At 40.7% G+C, this 22,237-nt stretch overlaps 1 protein-coding gene across 1 annotated transcript in view; it reads right to left on the minus strand.

Annotated features, from left to right (window-relative positions):
* Positions 1-22,237, minus strand: part of THSD7B (thrombospondin type 1 domain containing 7B) — a gene marked incomplete at its 5' end in the record, with an annotated part of 794,653 nt that overhangs the window by 422,683 nt on the left and 349,733 nt on the right. Inside the window, 2 exons of the mRNA XM_081243155.1 lie at positions 8,081-8,315; positions 9,929-10,120. Coding sequence (XP_081099281.1) covers positions 8,081-8,315; positions 9,929-10,120 — 427 coding nt within the window. The remainder of the gene's footprint in view (positions 1-8,080; positions 8,316-9,928; positions 10,121-22,237) is intronic.

The raw sequence follows: 22,237 nt of genomic DNA on the forward strand, positions 1-22,237 counted from the left end.
TATTCCTAAGGACCACAGTGAAAGGCATTATAATCTTCATTTTCAGATGATAAACTGAGGTGCTGAAAGAATAAGTAATGGATCCAAAGTCACATGGATTAAATAAATTAAATTATTAGTAATTTAATAAAGTATTGATTATCAATAAATTAATTATTAGTGGCATTATTAATCATCCTTAATGCACACAAAAAACTGTCTATCAAATAGATCAATTCAATGAATCTAAAAATAGAAAGAAAAAAGAGTGTCTTTAGAGGAAATAGCATTATTTAAAAAAGATATTCTGGTAAGGAAAATTTATGTCATACTTTAGTAGAACTAGCAAAAAACATTAAACTCATTCCCAGGTCCTTTATTCGTACCCTGAAAGCTCCTAAAATTAAATTGAACTGCTATTTATTCTATCCCCTCTCCAATCTCTCCTGGTATCTAGCTGGAAATGAAAGTACAATGTGAGGAATGTCATTTTCCTCTGTGCTCAGCGGGGCAGCAGGGCTTGGGGGTGCAGGGACCCAGCCAGGACACACTCACTCAGACATCCACAAATAGCTCAGAAATGCTTGCGGTGCTGGTTTGGCTTCAGGCTTTCTGGGAGGGTGGCTTATTCTGCAGGGACTTTGTTCACTTCAATTAGCAGTAGGTGTTAATCTCTCTCTTTTTTTTTTTTAAAGGTTTTAGATATACCTTTATTGAGGTATAATTAATACAGAAAGAACTGCACCTATTTAATGTGCATAATTTGATGAGTTTGGACATATGCAAACACCTGTGATACCATCTCCACAATCAAGGTAACAGACATATCCAACACCTCCCAAAGTGTTCTTGTGTCTCTTGGTTTCTGTTTTTATTTTTGTGTGTGTGTGGTGTTAATCTCTTTTGGGGAACTGATATTGCCTACTTTTTAATTTATACTTTATTAACAGCACTCACAATAAATATTCACTGGGCATAATGTAAACTCTTCGTGACATGGTGCCCTTTCTCTATCTGTGTTCTTCTTCTAGGTCCACAAGTGAGAAACAGTATCATACCCTCAGTGGGAAAGGTCAAGCTCAGGTTACACTGCTTTTATAGAGGCCATGAACTGAGGGCTTTCCTGAAATGTGATTCCTGGTCTGATAGGTGCCAAATACACTCTTAGGAGTGAAACTGTCTTTTTGTTCATTTCTTTTCCCAATAATGTTGACCTTTTCCTTAGAGGTTCAACTTCCTCCTCCCTTCTATTTACATGCTCTCTACCTCTCCCAGGATCATCACATTTTGTTTTATGATACAATTAAAATATATTTGCATGCAATCTCTCAAAATTACATTTCTTTTTTGTATATAGTCCTATCTATACTCTTGAGATAATGTACATATCAATAAAAGATACATTAAAAAATGAGAATCAGAACTGTAGGGTTAAAATTGGTTTGAAAAGTCATTTACCCCAACCTCTCATCTGAGTTTTCTTTTTTTTTAATTTTTGAATTTATTTTTTTATACAGCAGGTTCTTATTAGTCATCAATTTTATACACATCAGTGTATACATGTCAATCCCAATCACCCAATTCATCACACCACCATCCCCACCCCATTGCGGTTATCCCCCCTTGGTGTCCATACGTTTGTTCTCCACATCTGTGTCTCAACTTCTGCCCTGCAAACCAGTTCATCTGTACCATTTTTCTAGGTTCCATATACATGAGTTAATATACAATATTTGTTTTTCTCTTTCTGACTTACTTCACTTTGTATGAGAGTCTCTAGATCCATCCATGTCTCAACAAATGACCCAATTTCGTTCCTTTTAATGGCTGAGTAATATTCCACTGTATATATGTACCACAACTTCTCTATCCATTTGTCTGTCAATGGGCATTTAGGTTGCTTCCATGACCTGGCTATTGTAAATAGTGTTGCAATGAACATTGGGGTGCATGTGTCTTTTTGAATTATGGTTTTCTTTGGGTATATGCCCAGTAGTGGGATTGCTGGATCATATGGTAATTCTATTTTTAGTTTTTTAAGGAACCTCCATACTGTTCTCCATAGTGGCTGTATCAATTTACATTCCCACCAACAGTGCAAGAGGGTTCCCTTTTCTCCACACCCTCTCCAGCATTTGCTGTGTGTAGATTTTCTGATGATGCCCATTCTAACGGGTGTGAGGTGATACCTCATTGTTGTCCCAGAGGTCTCTTATGCTGTCTTCATTTCTTTTCATTCTTTTTTCTTTATTCTGTTCTACAGCACTGAATTCCACCATTCTGCCTTCCAGGTCACTTATCCGTTCTTCTGCCTCAGCTATTCTGCCATTGATTCCTTTTAGTGTAGTTTTCATTTCAGTTATTGTATTGTATTGTTCACCTCTGTTTGTTTGTTCTTTAATTCTTCTAGGTCTTTGTTAAACATTTCTTGCATCTTCTTGATCTTTGCCTCCATTGTTTTTCCGAGGTCCTGGATCATCTTCACTATCATTATTCTGAACTCTTTTTCTGGAAGGTTGCCTATTTCCACTTCATTTAATTGTTTTTCTGGGGTTTTATCTTGTTCCTTCATCTGGTGCATAGCCCTCTCCCTTTTCATCTTGTCTATCTTTCTGTGAATGTGGTTTTTGTTCCACAGGCTGCAGGATTGTAGTTCTTCTTGCTTCTGCTGCCTGCCCTCTGGTGGATGAGGCTATCTAAGAGGCTTGTGGGTTTCCTGATGGGAGGGACTGGTGGTGGGTAGAGCTGTTGCTCTGGTGGGCGGAGCTCAGTAAAACTTTAATTCCCTTGACTGCTGATGGGTGGGGCTGGGCTCCCTCCCTGTTGGTTGTTTGGCCTGAGGCGACCCAACACTGGAGCCTACCTGGGCTCTTTGGTGGGGCTAATGGCAGACTCTGGGAGGGCTCACGCCAAGGAGTACTTCCCAGAACTTCTGCTGCTAGTGTCCTTGTCCTCGCAGTGAACCACAGTCATCCCTTGCCTCTGCAGTAGACCCTCCAACACTAGCAGGTAGGTCTGGTTCAGTCTCCTATGGGGTCACTGATCCTTCCCCTGGGTCCCGATGTGCACACTACTTTGTGTGTGCCCTCCAAGAGTGGAGTCTCTGTTTCCCCCAGTCCTGTCGAAGTCCTGCAATCAAATCCCACTAGGCTTCGAAGTCTCATTCTCTAGGAATTCCTCTTCCCATTGCCGGACCCCCAGGTTGGGAAGCCCGACGTGGGGCTCAGAACCTTCACTCCAGTGGGTGGACTTCTGCGGTATAAGTGTTCTGCAGTTTGTGAGTCACCCACCCAGCAGTTATGGGATTTGATTTTACTGTGATTGCACCCCTCCTACCATCTCATTGTGGCTTCTCCTTTGTCTTTAGATGTGGGGTATCTTTTTTGGTGAGTTCCAGTGTCTTCCTGTTGATGATTGTCCAGCAGCTAGTTGTGATTCTGGTGCTCTCGCAAGAGGGAGTGAGAACACGTCCCTCTACTCCACCATCTTGGTTCGGATCATCACATTTCTAATTTTCATAAATTTACTCTTAATCTTCAAAAATACTCTCCTTGATTATTAGCAACTTATGTGTCCTCCACTTCTAAACATTATAATGTTTAGTTTCTGTATTGTTTATTGTCACTGACTAAAAAAAAAAAAGCTTTTCTTATCTTCTGCGTTGCTGGTTTTCTGTGTGTGTGTGTGTTTGTGCGTGTGTGCATGCACATGGGCGTGCATTATACATACACTACCTTCGAATGCCTTGATGGTAGAATTCCATCTCATACCATATCTTAAAAATACCAGATCTTAATGCTGTGTAAGTATTTAGTAACAGTAAGTGAATGATTGACAAGTATTCTATGCTGGTGGAGCCTGAATACAAATCTCTGGGAATATTAGGCAAATTTATCCAGCCATTTTCAAAATAAAATTGAAGCTTTAAAAACCAGGGTAACATATGGATTCATGTTTTAGTGAGTAAACACAGTATGGCTTCTTGCCTTTTGTCATAATTTATACTTCCTGCTCTCGTGCAACACTCTGATTCTAGATAGGCAATACTCTTGTTAAAGGGTGAATACACTTCATTTCAACAGATATATTTTCCTCGACTTGCACTGGAGTATTTCATAATGACTGCCTCTTGTCATGTTGTACGTTTTAGTTCCTGTGCTGAAATGCATCAAACTGAGCTACAAAGATCTGCCATTTCTCAGTTATGTGTCCATAATCATGAGGCAGACACTGTGCTCCATCTCCAGGAGCAGTCCTCCAACCCAGGGACTGACGGACCATTTCAACCTGCCAACTTTTTAAACATTAAATGTGTAAATGGAGCTTGCCATGACTATATCTCACCAAATGCCCAGCGTTTTCCCATGAAAGGCAGAAAGTGTTTTACAGGACCTTTGGGTGGCTTTGAGCTGTGTGATTTAAATCTTTATTATTTTTTTTTTTGCACACTGCAACTGAAAAAATAAACATTGGATAGTGAAACAAAACCAAACAAAATCCCCCAAATATCCCAACAAGCTCTCACTACTGTTTGAGTTGTGCCCTAGCTAGTCCTCATTTTCTGATATGATCAGTTCTATTACTCATGCTATGGTAACATTCTCACCTATACAATTATGTGGAAACCAGAACACCAACCCTGGGAAGCAAGAACTTGCAAAGAATTCTGTGCATCCCCGTGCAGTGGGTTTAGAGATAAAACATATTATGATAGCCCATCCAATCCATGGAGACATGCTTCTTTTTTCTACTGTGAAGGCCGCTCTTTCTTTAGGATATTTTCTTTTTCTTTCCTCTTTCTATTGCCATTACCCTCACCCCAAGGATTTCACAAATGGCAGGGAAATTTTTTCCACTGCAATAGCTTTCACATAAAAAAGAGCAAAAGCATATTATTCTGAATGGGCCAGGCAAAGGATACTTTCTCTTGCTGATAATCTCACTATTTCACTATGTGCTTCACTGGACACTAGGTATTATTTTCTTAGCTCAATTAATCTCATTAAGCTCAAGAATTTTAATTAACTTTACTTAAGTCAATGCAGGCTCCTCTTGTTTAGCAGGATCCTTTGGAGACATACAGTAAGAATTAAAACTAGGTTGTTAAGTCTCCAGCCTCATTAAAAGTGCAAAAAGTAATCAGCAATGTCTTTCTGTGTGTGTGTGTGTGTGTGTGTGTGTGTGTGTGTGTGTGTTAGGGAAAACATCTGTACAATTCATTTTTCTATGTTGGAAAACCAAGTAAAACCGGAGGTTATTCACTGTAATAATATTTTAGTCTTACTTATGTAGATTATCAAATAAAAGCATATGCATTTGTGCTTCCCTGGTGGCACAGTGGTTGAGAGTCCACCTGCCGATGCAGGGGACACGGGTTCGTGCCCCGGTCCGGGAAGATCCCACATGCCACAGAGCGGCTGGGCCCGTGAGCCATGGCCACTGAGCCTGTGCGTCCGGAGCCTGTGCTCCGCAATGGGAGAGGCCACAACAGTGAGAGGCCTGCGTACCGGAAAAAAAAAAAAAAAAAAGCATATGCATTTGTGAATTATGCTTTAAACTATAAACTTTTGGCCCTGTGGTTTTTCTGGTCACAAAATATTATTAAGTTAACATCTGTATAAGCTGATGGGCTCAGAGACTTTAATAAAAAATTGTCATTCAATATAATCATGAGGCTAGACGAGGAGGTAGAGGGCTATTTGAACACACAACCCGTCCCCTCATGTCCAAATAGCCTTTAAAGTGTGATGATAATGTGTTTGGTAGTTGTCAGTCTCAATTCTAATGCTTCTTTGCTAAGAAAAAACAATTACATTCATATCAAGTGGATTTTTCCTGTTGTAGTTCGGAGGTAAAAGTTTTGTGGAAGGGAGAAGATCAGACTTCAGGAATGCTAAATTTTCTCATCACTCTAAAGAATAATAACTTGCTGCATTTCACATAACATTTATTCCTATACCTAAGCTATATTTATTTCTATTTGTATATTCAAGCTAATATTTCATGCATCTTTTTTTAAGCAGCTGAAAATTTACATCATAAAAATGAACATTATCAGGGTTGCCGTCCTTCTCAAGATAAAAGTTCTCTTATCTGCATAATATCCTTATAAGCCTTTTAGGATTGTACCATAACCCCATGAATTAGATTGTCACCTGATCCAAGTGATATGCAAACATTATTGTCCATGTTTGGCTATATCGGTCCATTGACCCAGTCAGTCCACATGGTATTATGGACACCAGGTAAGTTGAAACACACAAGTGATATAAATTGATGCTCCAAAAATATCACAAGCAATTTAGAGTTGGATGCTAAAGCAGAAATAACGTTTATGAGTTAATAAGAGCAGAAGGTCATACGTATGATCTGTTCATTACTCTTCAAGGCAATCCCCTTTGCCAAACTTTATCATGGTAGATAAAATATTTTTTCTTAAAGCAAAGGATAAACATCAGCTTCTCAAACTTCTGCAATTCATATCCATTCCCCGTCAAACCCTTTTACTTTCCTACACACAGGTCTAATTAATTCATGACTTCTTAAAATGTTTATGGACAATAGCTACATGCCAGATACTGTTCTAAAATCTGCAGTGGCAACAATGAAGACTATCCATCCCCAGCCCTCTGGAAGCCACATTTAGGAGGAGAAAAAGAGGAAGTCTTACTGACTGTGCTTCACTTCAAGTCATAGTCATCTTCCCTTGCATTTTCATAGCCACCTGCTCATCAAATGCTCCAAAACCAGCAGTATCTGGCCAGTCTGCCCTATATCTGCCGTTAGCAGTTCATTTCCTTAACTGAGCTTCTATGACTTTCCTTACACACAGCTGAAGTGGCTTCCATGGCAGTGTGGATAAGGCCCAGAGCCCATCATCATGGGGCCCCCAAGATGAAATTAATCAGCTGTTTGAGTTGCCCATGACAGCAACACAAATTGGACTTAATTAGGCAGAAGAGCAAATGTAGTTGCCTATGTTGCCAGGAAAGGCAGGAGTGCACTTAGGGGGGCTGGGACAAGGGCTTGATGCTGCCAGGATTTGTTCTGCTTCAGTTTCTGCCTCTTTCTGAGGATCAGCTTTACTCTCTCCTCCTGCTTTTTCCACCAGGCATGACCGTGGCTATGGCAACTCTCCATCCATATACTTAGAACATCATGAAGAGAAAGAAGAGAGGGTTTCATTTTCCCAACTTAGAGATTCCTGGGAAACAGCTCTAAGTTGCCTAGTTTGTGACACTAGACCAAAGCTTGCACCAACCCATCCTGGTGACCCACAACTATTGTGGCTGGAGTAGGGGTCTTTCATCACTTGAAGGGAACTAGTTCAAACATGGCCACTTGGAAATCTCTATGGACAGGCCAGTTACCCAGTCTCTGTATATAACTTAGGTGCCTTACATTTTCTTTTCCATGAGCCTTCCTGCATGGACTTGAGGAAGTGTTATGTCTTCTCATTTGGTCTATGTGGGAGAAGAAACTCCCACAGCTGCGTTCTCCAGGAAAATTACTCTTTTTCCTCTGTCTCTTGCAATTGTTCCTGACCCTTTTTGACATCTATATCCTAGTCCTCATGTCCAAATTCTCCTACAGTTTTTTAAAAATTTACATCTCCATGTGCAGAGTATAGCAGGTATGAGATTATAAACCTACTTGAGGGCATGGATTAGTCTATTCAAAATGTCTATATGGATTTATTGCTCACTGCAGACAAGGTCAATGAGATCTAAAGAACAGTACAACACGGCCCCATATTTTCAAAGTGCATGACCTACCTTCTTGTGGACCTAGTCTTTATGTGATTGAAAAAGAGCCCAAAATATTTATATCAGCTCTAGAAAGTTTGATTACTCAAGCAGATTCAATATTTGTGGGCATATATTTACTGTTCTCCATTAATTAATGCATAAGTAACAAATAAGTGTCTACCTTTGGTTGAGGCACATTTTTTAGTCTTTAAGAGTCAAATAAAACAAAACAAAACAAAAATCTCTTACTCTAGCACAGACTGAGACATATTCAGTGCATGAAAAATGTTTCTGACTAAAAATACTCAACTATGCAATAGTCCTATGCCCTTTCAATTAATTATTGATAATACCTTTTTGTCATCACTTGTCCCACATGACTCTTGACACAGAAGACCCTCCGCATCTGAATGCCCACACCACACGTAGCTTCTCCATTCCAGCCAATGGTTGCATTAAGGGCAGTTACCAATGTGTCTTCAGAACAGGGGCCCCAAGCTGACGTCTCCCAGTAGAGTTGCATACAGGAATGGTCATTGCACGAACGATATTCTTGGAGGGCCTGACTATGGGGGCATGGTTTTCCACCTGCAAAAATCAAAATTAAAAAAATACAGAATTGTTGCTGTTACTACCATGTTGCTGTTGCTGTTGTTACTGCCATTCTTATTTTTTGTTGTTTTTACTGTTTTAATGGTCTAGAAAGACAGCATTTTGATACAATCTTCCAAAGGCCTGGGCCACCGCGCCCCATTTCTGACGCTATGGTCATGGTTCTTTTATCCTGAGGACAATACATTGCACCTTTCTCTCCTCAATAACAGGCAACGGTATGCCAATTAGATTTTTAAAATCAATTGATTCTACTCTCACCTCTGTGTCATGTATCTGAGATAAACTCCAAAGAAATCTGCTTTTATCTTAATATGATTATGCGTACATAAATTAGTCAGTTAGATATAATAGCCCATGACCTTGAAGTGATATAAGATCAAACACAAACACTCACACACACACATTACCTACATATGGTCTCTCTTTCCTAAGACAGTATTATTTTTCTCAGAGAACCACTTTAAGACATCCATCCTCCCTCAAGCAGTGCATTTTACTGCAGTTCGAGAAATCCAGAAATCTCTCTTAAAGTTTGGCAGGAGAGAGCCCATCCTTAAACTCTGAAATAATATCTGACAATGTGTTATACACTGGCAGGGAGACCAGACAAATGTGCAGCCTTATACTCTTGGGTGAGTCAGACAATCAGATTTCATTACTATCTTTTCTTTCACAATTTTATATCCATGTCAAAACTGGTATTTATCTAAAGTATTGATGTTTTTCCTACTCTCCCACACTACAATGTTTTATTCAGTGGGCCAAATGCTCGGGAAGATTTGTGACCTTAGTTTTGTTGTTCTTGCTATTTTGTTCCCCATTATATTGACTTTTTTCTCCTGCCAGAAATATAACAGACAAGAAGGGGAGGCCACTGCACTTTAAGAATATGAAAATTATCATTCCTCTTGACCCTGGCCCCATTTCTTAGGACCACAGACAGAATCTTGTCTAAAAAGAAGTCCCTCAAAGCCAGTGGCCATATTGCTCTGCTGTCCCAGCTGAGCTGTCGGCAGACGAAGCCAAGGGAGGGCCTGAAAGAAATGAAATGACGTATGTGTCTGGGGACAGAGACCATTGCTTTAAATGACAGGAACAGCTGCTCCTCTAATTTGTTCTGAAGTCACCCATTTATATCCCCAAAGCACACTTTAGCTTCTTGAAAGCCACTTTCACAGGCTTCATCTTTTTCCCTCTCACCACATGCCAGCCTGACAGAGCAGGAAATGAGGACATACAGATCAGGTAGTCTGCCATGTTAGTGGCAGCTCCCAGTCAAGAAGCCATGTCTCTTGGTTCCTAATTTAGAACTCGTTTTACCAGACATATTCCAATTATGTTCCCAACGGCATGAGCAATCTGAAGCTGGATGTGTATCAACCAAGCCTTGTTTCCTTCCCTAAAAAAGTATAATGAAAACTGACATCCACCTGATTGCCATGGCCTGTACATAGTATGGGCTAAAACAAGTCATATACATATGGGAACCCAGCAGAGATAAACTAGAGGATTAGGGAGAAAAGGCATGCATGGAAAGCAAACTGTTCATTTGGATTTAGGGAACAGAAACCCTTCCTATTACTCACCTTCTCCAGCCAATGCCAGGATAGTCCTTGACCTGGTCTGTTTCCCATCGGAGTTTTTATTTGAACAAGACTGGGAGCAAGATGACCACTCTGTCCACTCGCTTACCACACAATCCATCCGGCAGGGAATTTCACACACCATCTGTTCAGGAGGAGGAGATGCTGGGCAGAGAGTCCCTGATACATCTTCTCCTGTAGTCAACCAGAGCAAGACAGATGTCCATTACTGTAAAATTGAGGCCAGTCCCAGGAAAATTTAGGTTCATTGCTTCCTCTACTACTTCAGTTTAGCTTAGAAGACTTCACCTGGTGTCCCTAAAACAATAACGTGCAAAAAACTGATTTTTTTTCAGCCATTCATAATATTTATTTCAAGAAAAACTGTCAGGAGATAATTTGGCATTTAGAAAGGTAGATACAGCATCAAAACCGTCATTTGTCATCCTTCCCAGGGACGAGTGGGCTTCCTTCAGGAACAATTTAGCCATGGATGGCTGGAGACAGACAGGATTGACATGCTATGGACACCACGTGTAACAGGTACATGTATTTCTGCAAAATGGGAGTCAGAGGAGCCTTTTGGCCTGAAAACCACAATTTATGTTGAGCAATCTATTCAGCAGCCCCCCACAAATTATCAGTCTAATTTTTTATTGGGTGCTTTCACCTCCAAGTATGTAACCTTAAGCGAGATTATCACACAGTGATACTTCTATTCTGTTTGTGCACAGTGGTAAATGTGCACAATGGAAATGAATCTATGGCTAAAATTATATAATGTGTTGAGATAAAAGTTGAAAGCAAGTCCAAAATTTTCCCTAATCTATTCCCTCTTTGAATGATGTGATGAATTAATCCAACCAAAACACACACACTCACACACACACACACACACACACACATGTATATATGATAATGGGGGATGGAGTTTTACAGTTATCAACAACAGACAAGACTAAGGGGATCATTCCTACGTTGCTTTTCCATATCTCAAATGATTACAATGAATTTTTTCTAAGCTCTCTTTTAGGTTACTTATTCACCATTTTTAGAATTCAAATATTCTTCTTTATAGATAACAATTCAACTCTTACTATGCTCCCCCCCATTCACAGTCACCTCAAATACAGAAGACATGAAAAATAGTAAAACCATTTATGGTTTGAAGCAACAACATGAAATGTGGAATGGCAACTCTAGGAGAGAGGTAGTTTTGTCTTTGTGACTTTATGCCCATGGAATTCTCCTGTCATAATCTGTCTGACACAAAAAATAACTAATATTTATGCAGTATCTCACTTATGCCAGGCACTGTCCTTATAACATGCTCTTATAGACAGGGTTGACCCATCTTCTTTTATAGATGAGGAGTCAGTGGCTCTGGAAGGAAAACTTGCTCAGGGTCACACAGGCCTGAGTTGGGAAGCAAATGAAAACTTTCTGACTCCAAAAATTCTGGTTTCCCCATTAGACATATTGTATCTAATTCCAAGAGATGGATATTCCTTTGCAGAGGAAGTAAGTAAAACAAGCTGACAGTGAGCAAGACTGCCTGGAGAAGCTAGTGCCCTCCTAAGATCTGCATTCATATTTGTAAATGAGGCCAGGCTCATTGCCCTTGAGGTACAAATAAAACTTTTCAAGTATATTATGAGAAGTAATGGAGATTCTAGCAGATAATCGAGCTGAAAGACCAGTTCCAATCACTCTCTTTTCAGTCTCAATCTATTTTCAGGTTGAGTCCACACTGTATGTTACATGCAAACATGCACACGGACGTACATGGATGCACGCATGCGTGCACACACACACATACACACACCCAATACAGCTTAGGGGGAGTGCTTTCCCAAGTACAGAAGTAGGCAGGTCAAACTAAACATACAAACTACATCTAATCAAAATTCAATTTCCACATCTGTGAATATTATGAGGATAATTTTTTTATAGAAAAACACTTTAAAGCAGTGTCTTGCAAAGAACATTTTGATGAATAAGAGATGTTTGAAGAGTTCTTACTTTAAACAGTGGGGGGAAAGCTGAGACGTCCTAGATTAAAATAGCAAAATTGGTCTCACCACTGGAGAGTAGTGTGTGTTGAAAATGCCAATTGCCATGTAAACTTCCTTCGATGGAAATGGTATGTAGTATTTTTCATCCTTATTTGACCAAAGGCCATCCATTTTTAGGGAGCACCTCTCCCAGAAATGGTATTTTTATTAACATCTTTTGAGAAAACCCTGCCTTCAAGAGTTACAAAATTATCAACTACTATTTGATGAGCATATACCATGTCCAAGGCATATAATGGGATAAATATAAGTGAAGATACTACAATTTATCCCCCTAGAACTCATGATTCATAACAGAGATGAGCTATAAATACATAAAGATAAAACTTAGTCCAAAAGTAAATGTCAAGTTGTAAATGTGTATTTTAAATAAAGAAGTGCTGTAGTGATTTAGGGAAGAGATGGACCTCTGGGGAACTAGTCTGAGAACAGAAGGCTTTCAACAAGGAGAAAGAGACAGGGTGACAACTGGTGGCAATCAGGGAGGGCATGCCAGTCAATGCAACTGTCAACAAAGGTATAATGATGGGAAAATACAAGGTATGTGAAAGACAGTTAATCCTGAATCTGCCTGAGGAGAAGAGGAAGCCCATGTTGGAAGAGTTGTTTGACATCAAATTCTGAATAACTTAGACTGACACACCAATTTTGTTCTATTTCTGGCTTCCTTCAATTCCCAAATGCTCAGGTTTCCCATGACCTAAATTTAACTTCCTCCCCAGTCATCCATCATTCAGCACCCTTAGTATTCACTTCTGGTGCTGGGATGCCTTTTAAAACCTAAGCTTTCCCATAAACTGATATATCCATTTTCACGGTGCAGTGAAATGTCAATACTCCCACCAACACTTTGATAGCTTGTCGATATGGACTAATTTGGAAATGTGAGCAATCAGATAAGTTATTCTTTAGCGAAGCCAAGTTAATAGTCATGGGCAGGCTCTTCAATTCTTGTGTGAGCTATTTTATAAGAAATCTTGCCAAAGAAAAGCTGCACGATGGGATCCTAGTCACAGGTGGCCTATCCAGACACAGTTAAGTATCTGAAGGTGGGAGAGGTCAGGAAGATGGCGGAAGAGTAAGACGCGGAGATCACCTTCCTCCCAACAGATACATCAGAAATTCATCTACACGTGGAACAACTCCTACAGAACACCTACTGAACGCTGGCAGAAGACCTCAGACCCCCCAAAAGGCAAGAAACTCCCCACGTACCTGGGTAGGGCAAAAGAAACAAGAATAAACAGAGACAAAAGGATAGGGACAGGACCTGCACCAGTGTGAGGGAGCCACGAAGGAGGAAAGGTTTCCACACACTAGGAAGCCCCTTCGCGGGTGGAGACTGCGGGTGGCAGAGGGGGAAAGCTTCTGAGTCATGGAGGAGAGCTCAGCAACAGGAGTGTGGAGGGCAAAGCAGAGAGATTCCCGCACAGAGGATCGGTGCCGACCGGCACTCACCAGCCCGAGAGGCTTGTCTGCTCGGCCGCCGGGGAGGGCGGAGCTGGGAGCTGAGGCTCGGGTTTCGGGTTTCAGTCGGAGCGCGGGGAGAGGAGGACTGGGGTCGGCAGCAGGAAGAGAGCCTGAAGGGGTTAGTGCACCACGGCTAGCCCGAAGGGAGTCCGGGGAAAAAGTCTGGAGCTGCCAAAGAGGCAAGAGACTTTTTCTTCCCTTTTGTTTCCTGGTGCGGGAGGAGAGGGCATTAAGAGCGTTGCTTAAAGAAGCTCCAGAGACGGGCGCGAGCCGCGGCTAAAAGTGCGGACCACAGAGACAGGCGTGGGACGCTGGGGCTGCTGCTGCTGCTGCTGCTGCCGCCAAGAGGCCTGTGTGCGAGCGTAGGTCACTGTCCACGCCCCCCTTCCGGGGAGCCTGTGCAGCCCGCCACTGCCGGGGTCCCGGGATCCAGGGACGGCTTCCCCGGAAGAGCGCACGGCACGCCTCGGGCTGGTGCAACATCACGCCGGCCTCTGCCGCCGCAGGCTTGCCCCGCACTCCGTACCCCTCCCTCCCCCCGGCCTGAGTGAGCCAGAGCCCCCGAAGCAGCTGCTCCTTTAATCCCGTCCTGTCTGAGCGAAGAACAGACGCCCTCCAGCGACCTACAGGCAGAGGCGGGGCCAAATCCAAAGCTGAGACCCGGGAGCTGTGAGAACAAAGAAGAGAAAGGGAAATCTCTCCCAGCAGCCTCAGAAGCAGCGGATTAAAGCTCCACGATCAACTTGATGTACCCTGCATCTGTGGAATACATGAATAGACAACAAATCATCCCAAATTGAGGAGGTGGACTTGGAGAACAAGATTTACGATTTTTTTCCCCTTGTTCTCTTTTTGTGAAAGTGTATGTGTATGCTTCTGTGTGAGGTTTTGTCTATATAGTTTTGTTTCCACCATTTGTCCCAGGGTTCTATCTGTCCGTTTTTTGTTTGTTTTTAATTTTTAATTTTTTAATAATTACTTTTTTATTTTAATAATGCTATTATATTTTATCATACTTTATTCTATTTTACGTTATCTTCTCTCTTTCTCTTTTTCCTACCTTCCGTCCTTCCTCCCTCCCTCCCTCCGCCCTTCTTTCTTTCTTTCCTCCCTCCCTTTCGTTCTTTCTTTTTCTTTCTTTCTTTCTTTCTTTCATCTTCTACTAATTCTTTCTTTCCACTTTTTCTCCTTTTTATTCTAAGCCCAGCAGATGAAAGGCTCTTGGTACTGCAGCCAGGAGTCAGTGCTGTGCCTCTGAGGTGGGAGAGGCAACTTCAGGACACTGGTCCACAAGAGACCTCCCAGCTCCACATAATATCAACGGCGAAAATCTCCCAGAGATTTTCATCTCAACACCAGCACCCAGCTTCACTCAATGACCAGCAAGATACAGTGCTGGCCACCCTATGCCAAGCAACTAGCAAGACAGGAACACAACCCCACCCATTAGCAGAGAGTCTGCCTAAAAATATAATAAGGCCACAGACACCCCAAAACACACCACCAGACGTGGACCTGTCCACCAGAAAGACAAGATCCACCCTCATCCACCAAAACACAGGCACTAGTCCCCTCCACCAGGAAGCCTACACAACCCACTGGAACAACCTTAGCCACTGGGGACAGACACGAAAAACAACGGGAACTACAAACAGGCAGCCTGCAAAAAGGAGACCCCAAACACAGTAAGATAAGCAAAATGAGAAGACAGAAAAACACACAGCACGTGAAGGAGCAAGATAAAAACCCACCAGACCTAACAAATGAAGAGGAAATAGGCAGTCTACCTGAAAAAGAATTCAGAATAATGATAGTAAAGATGATCCAAAATATTGGAAATAGAATAGACAAAATGCAAGAAACAGTTAACAAGGACGTAGAAGAACTAAAGATGAATCAAGCAACGATTAAAAACACAATAAATGAAGTGAAAAATACTGTAGATGGGATCAATAGCAGAATAACTGAGGTAGAAGAACGGGTAAGTGACCTGGAAGATAAAATAGTGGAAATAACTGCTGCAGAGCAGAATAAGGAAAAAAGAATGAAAAGAACTGAGGACAGTCTCAGAGACCTCTGGGACAACATTAAATGCACCAATATTCAAATTATAGGGGTTCCAGAAGAAGAAGAGAAAAAGAAAGAGACTGAGAAAATATTTGAAGAGATTATAGTTGAAAACTTCCCTAATATGGGAAAGGAAACAGTTAATCAAGTCCAGGAGGCACAGAGAGTCCCATACAGAATAAATCCAAGGAGAAATACGCCAAGACACATATTAATCAAACTGTCAAAAATTAAACACAAAGAAAACATATTAAAACCAGCAAGGGAAAAACAACAAATAACAAACAAGGGAATCCCCATCAGGTTAACAGCTGATTTCTCAGCAGAAACTCTACAAGCCAGAAGGGACTGGCAGGACATATTGAAAGTGATGAAGGAGAAAAACCTGCAACCAAGATTACTCTACCCAGCAAGGATCTCATTCAGATTTGATGGAGAAATTAAAACCTTTACAGACAAGCAAAAGCTGAGAGAGTTCAGCACCACCAAACCAGCTTTACAACAAATGGTAAAGGAACTTCTCTAGGCAAGAAACACAACAGAAGGAAAATTCCTACAACAACGAACCCAAAACAATTAAGGAAATGGGAATAGGAACATATATATTGATAATTACCTTAATTGTAAATGGACTAAATGCTCCCACCAAAAGACACAGATTGGCTGAATGGATACAAAAACAAGACCCGTATATATGCTGTCTACAAGAGACCCACTTCAGACCAAGAGACACATACAGATTGAAAGAAAGGGGATGGAAAAAGACATTCCATGCAAATGGAAATCGAAAGAAAGCTAGAGTAGCAATTCTTATATCAAACAAAATAGACTTTAAAATAAAGACTATTAGAAGAGACAAAGAAGGACACTACATAATGATCAAGGGATCGATCCAAGAAGAAGATATAACAATTGTAAATATTTATGCACCCAACATAGGAGCACCTCAATACATAAGGCATATAGTAACAGCCATAAAAGGGGAAATCGACAGTAACACACTCATAGTAGGGGACTTCAACACCCCACTTTCACCAATGGACAGATCATCCAAAATGAAAGTAAATAAGGAAACACAAGCTTTAAATGATACATTAAACAAGAGGGACTTAATTGATATTTATAGGGCATTCCATCCAAAAACAACAGAATACACATTTTTCTCAAGTGCTCTTGGAACATTCTCCAGGAGAGATCATATCTTGGGTCACAAATCAAGCCTTGATAAATTTAAGAAAATTGAAATTGTATCAAGTATCTTTTCCGACCACAATGCTATGAGACTAGACATCAATTACAGGAAAAGATCTGTAAAAAAAATACAAACACATGGAGGCTAAACAATACACTACTTAATAACGAAGTGATCACTGAAGAAATCAAAGAGGAAATAAAAAAATACCTAGAAGCAAATGACAATGGAGACATGAAGACCCAAAACCTATGGGACGCAGCAAAAGCAGTTCTAAGGGGGAAGTTTATAGCAATACAATCCCACCTAAAGAAACAGGAAACATGTCGAGTAAACAACCTGACCCTGCACCTAAAGCAATTAGAGAAAGAAGAACAAAAATCCCCCAAAGTTAGCAGAAGGTAAGAAATCATATAGATCAGATCAGAAATAAATGAAAAAGAAATGAAGGATACGATAGCAAAGATCAATAAAACTAAAAGCTGGTTCTTTGAGAAGATAAACAAAATTGATAAACCATTAGCCAGACTCATCAAGAAAAAAAGGGAGAAGACTCAAATCAATAGAATTAGAAATGAAAAAGGAGAAGTAAAAACTGACACTGCAGAAATACAAAAGATCATGAGAGATTACTATAAGCAACTCTATGCCAATAAAATGGACAACCTGGAAGAAATGGACAAATTCTTAGAAATGCACAACGTGCCAAGACTGAATCAGGAAGAAATAGAAAATATGAATAGACCAATCACAAGCACTGAAATTGAAACTGTGATTAAAAATCTTCCAACAAACAAAAGCCCAGGACCAGATGGCTTCCCAGGCGAATTCTATCAAACATTTAGAGAAGAGCTAACACATATCCTTCTCAAACTCTTCCAAAACATAGCAGAGGGTGGAACACTCCCAAACTCATTCTACGAGGCCACCATCAACTTGATACCAAAACCAGGCAAGGATGTCACAAAGAAAGAAAACTATAGGCCAGTATCACAGATGAACATAGATGCAAAAATCCTCAACAAAATACTAGCACACAGAATCCAACAGCACATTAAAAGGATCATACACCATGATCAAGTGGGGTTTATTCCAAGAATGCAAAGATTCTTCAATATACACAAATCAATCAATGTGATACACCATATTAACAAATTGAAGGAGAAAAACCATATGATCATTTCAATAGATGCAGAGAAAGCTTTCGACAAAATTCAACACCCATTTATGATAAAAACCCTGCAGAAAGTAGGCATAGAGGGAACTTTCCTCAATATAATAAAGGCCATATATGACAAACCCACAGCCAGCATCGTCCTCAATGGTTAAAAATTGAAACCATTTCCACTAAGATCAGGAACAAGACAAGGCTGCCCACTCTCACCACTCTTACTCAACATAGTTTTGGAAGTTTTAGCCACAGCAATCAGAGAAGAAAAGGAAATAAAAGGAATCCAAATTGGAAAAGAAGAAGTAAATCTGTCACTGTTTGCAGATGACATGGTACTATACACAGAGAATCCTAAAGATGCTACCAGAAAACTACTAAGGCTAATCAATGAATTTGGTAAAGTAGCAGGATACAAAATTAATGCACAGAAATCTCTGGCATTCCTGTACACTAATGATGAAAAATCCGAAAGTGAAATCAAGAAAACACTCCCATTTACCATTGCAACAAAAAGAATAAAATATCTAGGAATAAACCTACCTAAGGAGACAAAAGACCTGTATGCAGAAAATTGTAAGACACTGATGAAAGAAATTAAAGATGATACAACTAGATGGAGAGATATACCATGCTCCTGGATTGGAAGAATCAATATTGTGAAAATGACTCTACTACCCAAAGCAATCTACAGATTCAATGCAATCCCTATCAAACTACAACTGGCATTTTACACAGAACTAGAACAAAAAATTTCAAAATTTGTTTGGAAAAACAAAAGATCAAGAATAGCCAAAGCAATCTTGAGAACGAAAAACGGAGCTGGAGGAATCAGGCTCCCTGACTTCAGACTATACTACAAAGCTACAGTAATCAAGACAGTGTGGTACTGGCACAAAAACAGAAAGATAGATCAATGGAACAGGATAGAAAGCCCAGAGATAAACCCACGCACATATGGTCAACTTATCTTTGATAAAGGAGGCAGGAATGTACAGTGGAGAAAGGACAGCCTCTTCAATAAGTGGTGCTGGGGGGGCCTCCCTGGTGGCGCAGTGGTTGAGAGTCCGCCTGCCGATGCAGGGGATACGGGTTCGTGTCCCGGTCTGGGAGGATCCCATATGCCGCGGAGCGGCTGGGCCCGTGAGCCATGGCCGCTGGGCCTGCGCATCCGGAGCCTGTGCTCCGCAACGGGAGAGGCCACAGCAGTGAGAGGCCCACGTACCGCAAAAAAAAAGAAAAAATAAATAAATAAATAAGTGGTGCTGGGAAAACTGTACAGGGACATGTAAAAGTATGAGATTAGATCACTCCCTAACACCATACACAAAAATAAGCTCAAAATGGATTAAAGACCTAAATGTAAGGCCAGAAACTATCAAATTCTTAGAGGAAAACATAGGCAGAACACTCTATGACATAAATCACACCACGATCCTTTTGGACCCACCTCGTAGAGAAATGGAAATAAAAATAAAAATAAACAAATGGGACCTAATGAAACTTCAAAGCTTTTGCACAGCAAAGGAAACCGTAAACAAGACCAAAAGACAACCCTCAGAATGGGAGAAAATATTTGCAAATGACGCAATTGACAAAGGATTAATCTCCAAAATTTACAAGCAGCTCATGCAGCTCAATAGCAAAAAAACAAACACCCCAATCCAAAAATGGGCAGAAGACCTAAATAGACATTTCTCCAAAGAAGATATAGAGACTGCCAACAAACACATGAAAGAATGCTCACCATCATTAATCATTAGAGAAATGCAAATCAAAACTACAATGAGATATCATCTCACACCATTCAGAATGGCCATCATCAAAAAATCTACAAACGATAAATGCTGGAGAGGGTGTGGAGAAAAGGGAACACTCTTGCACTGCTGGTGGGAATGTGAATTGGTACAGCCACTATGGAGAACTGTATGGAGGTTCCTTAAAAAACTACAAATAGAACTACCATATGACCCAGCAATCCCACTACTAGGCATAGACCCTGAGAAAACCATAATTCAAAAAGAGACATGTACCAAAATGTTCATTGCAGCTCTATTCACAATAGCCCAGAGATGGAAACAACCTAAGTGTCCATCATCGGATGAATGGATAAAGAAGATGTGGCACATATATACAATGGAATATTACTCAGCCATAAAAGGAAACGAAATTGAGCTATTTGTAATGAGGTGGATAGACCTAGAGTCTTTCATACAGAGTGAAGTAAGTCAGAAAGAGAAAGACAAATACAGTATGCTAACACATATATATATGGAATTTAAGGAAAAAAATGTAATGAAGAACCTAGGGGTAAAACAGGAATAAAGACACAGACCTACTTGAGAATGGACTTGAGGATATGGGAAGGGGGAAGGGTAAGCTGTGATAAAGCGAGAGAGAGGCATGGACACATATACACTACCAAACGTAAGGTAGATAGCTAGTGGGAAGCAGCCGCATAGCACAGGGAGATCAGCTCGGTGCTTTGTGACCGCCTGGAGGGGTGGGATAGGGAGGGTGGGAGGGAGGGAGACCCAAGAGGGAAGAGATATGGGAACAGATGTATATGTATGACTGATTCATTTTGTTATAAAGCAGAAACTAATAAAGAAAAAAAAAGAAAAAAAGTATCTGAAGGTGAAGCCCAGCACCACTTATCCTCTTGAGCATATCACTTAACTTCTTTGAATCTGTTATCTCATCTGCAATTATGAAATAATAACACTTTTGAAAGCTAGTCTAAGGTTCAGAAATCACTTATACAACAAACACAGCAGGGTGTCCAACAACAGAGGGAGGACTCAATATAGAGAAACCTTTAAAACCTTTTTAAATGTTGTTTGGGGCTTCCCTGGTGGTGCAGTGGTTAAGAATCCACCTGCCAATGCAGGGGACACGGGTTCGGGCCCTGGTCCGGGAAGATCCCACATGCTGCGGAGCAACTAAGCCCATGTGCCACAACTACTGAGCCTGCACTCTACAGCCTGCAAGCCACAACTACTGAGCCTGCGTGCTGCAACTACTGAAGCCTCCGCGCCTAGAGCCCGTGCTCCACAACAAGAGAAGCCACTGCAATGAGAAGGCTGTGCACCACAACGAAGAGTAGCCCCTGCTCAACGCAACTAGAGAATGCCCACGTGCAGCAACGAAGACCCAACACAGAGAAAGAAAGGAAGGAAGGAAGGAAGGAAGATAGGAAGGAAGGAAGGAAAGAAAGAAAGAAAGAAAATGTTGTTTGCAAAGATGTACACCACCAAAACCCAATGGCATTTTTGATCTAAAAAACCTAGATACTTATGCCATAACCATGGAAAGCACTTGCTTTACTGTGCGTATATGGGTACATATAACCACCAATAACTTCACAGATGAGTTCACATAATATATAAAGACTGCTTATAATTATCCAGATCATTTTATTTATATGTGGCTCATCTAAACCATTTAAGAGCGAAAAATAAAGCACTTGAGCTTGAATAACCTCATCTGCCCATCTACATTGGTAATAATGATCTTCCTATTGCACGGAGAGAACTCATTTCAAAAGAAGCGCATTTATACTTTCTTGTTTTCATTTTCATGGATGGATCAATGAGACCAACTGAAATCTCAGGCAAGTGTGGAAAATAAAGCAGCATGTGGGACAGAAACTTTGTCATTAAAAGTGATTTTCACAAGCTCTTAAAATCTAATATTACAAAAAATTGAGTATATTTAAGAGGGAAATTGAATTCATCTTTCAAGGAGACTCTAAAATTACTCCCAGTTCTCATCACTCTCCCTGGATCAATAATGACAAACTCCACATTCTCTCCTCATAGACTAGACTTATTTAAACCAGTTGTGATTCTGAAAATATGGGATATGGTGCTGCTCCAACCTTGTCACTCACGATTTTTTAATAATTTAATATGGTGAAGTCCACATTACATAAAACTAAACATTTTATTTTTATTATTATTATGTTTTGGCAGCGAGGCATATGGGATCTTAGTTCCCCGGCCAGATATCGAACCCGTGCCCCCTGCAGTGGAAGTGCGGGGTCCTAACCACTGGACCGTCAGGGAAGTCCAAAGTTAACCATTTTAGAGTAAACACTTCAGCGGCATTTAGTAAATCACGATGTTTTGGCAACTACCACCTCTATCTAGTTTCAAAACGTTTCATTACTCCAAAGTAAAACCCTTTACCCATTAAGCAGTTTCTCCCCATTACTTCCTCCCTCAGACCCTGGCAGCCACCAATTACTGTTCTATCTCTACAGATTTATCTATTCTGAATAGTTTATGTCAGTGGAATCATATAAGTTGTGATTTTTTGCATCTGGGCACTTTCACTTA

The sequence above is a fragment of the Mesoplodon bidens genome (genome assembly GCF_964165515.1).
Source record: "Mesoplodon bidens genome assembly, chromosome: 8".
Taxonomy (NCBI): Eukaryota; Metazoa; Chordata; class Mammalia; order Artiodactyla; family Ziphiidae; genus Mesoplodon; species Mesoplodon bidens.